The sequence below is a fragment of the Gossypium arboreum genome, chromosome 10 (genome assembly GCF_025698485.1).
Source record: "Gossypium arboreum isolate Shixiya-1 chromosome 10, ASM2569848v2, whole genome shotgun sequence".
NCBI lineage: Eukaryota > Viridiplantae > Streptophyta > Magnoliopsida > Malvales > Malvaceae > Gossypium > Gossypium arboreum.
This window is the reverse complement of record NC_069079.1, coordinates 3222038-3226102: the sequence shown is the minus strand read 5'-3', so window position 1 is coordinate 3226102 and position 4065 is coordinate 3222038. Positions and strand designations below refer to the sequence as shown.

Below are 4065 nucleotides of genomic sequence, written 5' to 3'. Positions count from 1 at the left end.
TAAAAAATGAAGTACCAAATTAAACATCGAAAACAAATATAGATACCAAATAGTATTTAACCCTTCTTTTTATTAGAGCCATTAATTTACATGATACCATTTGCTCTAAATACTAAATTTAGCACTCAAGCCAAACTCAATTATAAAAAATTAACATTAAAACCAAACTTAAACCAAATGATGTATTAACGCAATAAACTATAAAGAATAAAAACAGAAGTGAGAGTGTCAGAGAGCATGTGACCTACCTACAAAGCCACAACTGGGCTAACCAAGCAATGGCAAAGCCGAAGTGTATAGGTTGCATGCTCGGAACTAGCAAAGAAATAAGCCTATGAGAAAAGACCCTTGAAGACTGTGAAAAAACATGGCTCGACCAACATGGCCATGGCATAGATGTATACAAACATTGACTGACTCAGTGCCCCCTATTCTTTTGATTGATTGCCTCAAAAAAATCATCTGCGACTGAAATTCCCACATCTCTTCCCATGCAAATAATGCTAAGAACAAAGAATATGACAACCTAATAATCCATTTTATCCATCATTTTAGCATTTGTTGTTAGCCACCCCAAAAGTGGCCCTGGCCCACTGTTTCTCACATTGTCCATACTTCATTGTCACTGAATACCCTTTAATTATTACTGTTAATTAATGAAAACTTTTTTTTTTTTTTGTCTCTTATAAATGTCTTAAAAATTTTGCCCTTAACCACTTCCAACCAATCTATCTTATCACATGTTCATATCTAAATTTAAAGTATAGATGACAATCATTCCATCAAACCATCAAAATTAGCAACCAAAATATTGGATTCCAAGACATACCCTTTTTTCCTCTCTCTTCCTATAAAAAACTAAGACATTGCATTCAAATCTTTCTACATTTTTACATTGAAAAAAGATGGCTACTAAGCTGCAAAGAAGAACAGCATCTCTTAGAAAGCTTCACCTTCTGCAAACTCTCAACAAACCCAAATCTGTAATTACTGAAAATAATTTTCTTTCTTTCTTTCTTTTTTGGTTTCAATACACTTAACAGCTTCACTTAATACCCTAGTTGTTTTGTTTCTTTTTTTTTTTTTTTTGGAAAGGTTAAAAGGAGTTGCAGTATCATAAATGTTCTCCATTTTTACAAGCTCAAAGTCAAGTTGGAAGAGATACAAAGAGAATACCAAAACCTATTGAAGAACATGCGAATCCCACAGGTAATAATAATATGCTTAGTTTTATATACTTTTCATCTTTACATTTTTTGGTAAAAGTGTCATGGAGGCCCCTACGCTAAGAGTCGGATTGTATTTTGCCCCCTTCATAAAAAAGTGCGCAAATTAGTACTCTGTTAAAAATTTTATCTATTTCTACTGTTAAAAATTAGTGTGGCTACCTCATTCTGACGTATAAGGACCAGTTTTTAACAGTAGAGATGGATAAATTTTTTAATAGAATGATTAATTTACTCTTTGATATAATGTACAGGGACTAATTTGTCCACTTTTTTAATAAGTAAAACAAAATACAGTTCAATTTTTAGTATAAAAGCCTCAATAGTACTTTTACCAAATTTTTTTTATATTTAAGTACAAAATTTTCAATATATATTCATGGGAAAGCTTAAACAGGAGGTGAAGGTGGAGAAGATTAATGGAGAACAATTTGTGGTTAAAGTGGCTTGCAACAAAGGAGGGGACAAGTTGGTGTCAATATTAGAGGTATTTGATGAACTGGGTCTTAATGTTGTTCAAGCTAGAGTGTCTTGCAGACATTTCTTTTCCATGGAAGCCATTATTGGTGTAGGTCAAGACCAGAAAACAAGTGATATGAAAGATATTACTGATGCTGTTCTTAAGGCCATTGATGAAGAGCAAAGTGGGGAGCAGGAGATGCTTGTAACATAGGACTTATTTGATTAATATTCTAATGTGTTAGAAATGTTTTTTTTTTTTTATTCTATTGTATCTAATTAGCCTTTGCTAGTTTCACAATAGTTTCATTTTAATGCTGTAAAAGGTTCTGAATATGAGAAGATATTTAAGAAATCAAGTATGATATTCGTTTTGTATTAAAAAATAATAGGAAAATGAGAAAATTCTATTAAAATTTAATAAAATGAGAAGATATCTAACGAATCAAGTGCGATTTTCGTTTTTCATTAAAAATTAGTAAATTTCACCATAAATCCTTAAACTATGACTCATATTTTAAATTAATTCTTAAATTTTAAAACATTTTAATTACATCTCTAAACTATTAAGATTACAGCAATTATGTCCTTCCGTTACTGAAACTGTTAACTTTACTTTTAAGTAATAGATCCTATCTTATGTGGCATAACTGCATAAGATATAATCTGTCACTTAACTGATTAAATTAATAGTTTTAGTAATGGAAGAACTTATCAATATAATCTTGATAGTTTCGGAGTATGATTAAAATGTTTTAAAATTTAGAGATTAATTTAAAATATGGGTCATAGTTTGAGGATATTTGGTGCAAAGAAAAACTGGAAAAGGGAAGAGAAAAACTATAAATTCCATTGCCGGGAATTGAACCCGGGTCTCTTGGGTGAAAGCCAAGTATCCTAACCACTGGACGACAATGGATTATTATTTAGGAAATCCAATTGTACTTGTTTCTTTTAACTATTGTTTATCCTACTATGAGATCCTTTTCAAGCCTGCTCTATTTACAGACCAAGCTATCTCCCTAAGCTCGAAATCTCACATGAACTTTGGTGGGATTTGGACAAAATTATTATACCTAAAAATAAATTTAGCAAAAAAAAAAAAAAAAGAAAGCTCACTTTATAATATGTTGAGTCTGAACTCAAACATCTGAGTTCAACCAAATTTATTTTTAATCATGTAATATGTTTTTTAAATATTTTTACATCATATAAAAATTAAATTAATAATATATAACACTAAAATGTAAACATTAAAATATATATTTATTAAATTATCACATACTAAATTAATTAAAATAACATAAATTTTGTAATTATTTTAAATACTATGGAAGGCTGAGTTTGTTATTTATTAATATGAACAGTGTTTTGGCTGAAACAAAAATAAAGAGGTTTGGACAAAATTTGAATGTTTAAATATTCTAAAGGTTGTTATATTTTTCTTAATTTTAAAATTTAGTCCTTAAATTTTAATTTGGAGACATTTTAATTTTTAAACATTGAGTTTTATATTTTTTATTTAAAATCTTGGTCCTTTTGTCAAATTTGTCGTAAGAATTGGTGATGCGATTGTTATAAATAAAATAAAATAACTCCTTTAGCCCTCAATATTTACTGTTTTGGCAAATTGATCCTTACTATTTAAAACTATATAAACAATTTCAAATATATATATTAAAAATAAAAAAATATTTTCAATAAAAATATGTAAAACGTGAAAATTTAAAAACTCTTTAAAATTCAAAAATAAAAATGATTTGTAACAATTCATTTTAAATATTTTTATAAAATATGAAAATACAAAATTTTTCAAAAATTCAAATATGTGTTATTTACTCCGATAATAAAATCTCTCTAAACTTTAAGCTATTCGTTTGGTCTATATTAAAAAATTTAGAACAATATTTTTTATTTTAAGTTAGATTAATCATATATAAATAAAAATATATATTTTATGTAAATTTAATTATAAAGTATATAAAATGTTAGTATAAAATAATTTTAAAATAAAGAACAAACTCTGAATCGATTCAAACTAAAATAATTTGAGGATAGGGATGGAGATCGGATTTAACAAATAGCTCGAGATCTTTTTACTATTCATGGAGTAAATAGCATATTTTTAAAATTCTTGAAAATTTTCATTTTTTAAAATTATTTTATTTTTCAATTTTAAAGAGTTATAAAATTTTCACAATTGTTATACTTTTATTGAAAATACCAAAAACTTTAAAATTTTAAAACATGTCTTTGTAATTGTTTATGTACTTTTAAAGAGTAAAAACTAAACCGACAAAAATGTAAATGTTGAGGGCAAAAAGAGTTGTTTTACGTTTTTATAATGTCACATTATCAATTGTAATATCAAAATTGACAA

General features: G+C 27.1%; 1 protein-coding gene and 1 non-coding gene across 2 annotated transcripts; one reads left to right on the top strand and one right to left on the bottom strand.

Annotated features, from left to right (window-relative positions):
• Positions 1-772: 772 nt before the first annotated feature.
• Positions 773-2040, top strand: LOC108488871 (uncharacterized). The gene is made up of 3 exons (XM_017793151.2): positions 773-983; positions 1096-1209; positions 1624-2040. The coding sequence occupies exons 1-3, from the start codon at positions 906-908 to the stop codon at positions 1897-1899; spliced, it is 468 nt and encodes a 155-aa protein (XP_017648640.1). The 5' UTR covers positions 773-905; the 3' UTR covers positions 1900-2040.
• Positions 2041-2532: 492 nt separating this feature from the next.
• Positions 2533-2604, bottom strand: TRNAE-UUC (transfer RNA glutamic acid (anticodon UUC)). The gene has a single exon. It is a non-coding gene; the product is annotated as a tRNA-Glu (tRNA).
• Positions 2605-4065: the final 1461 nt, after the last annotated feature.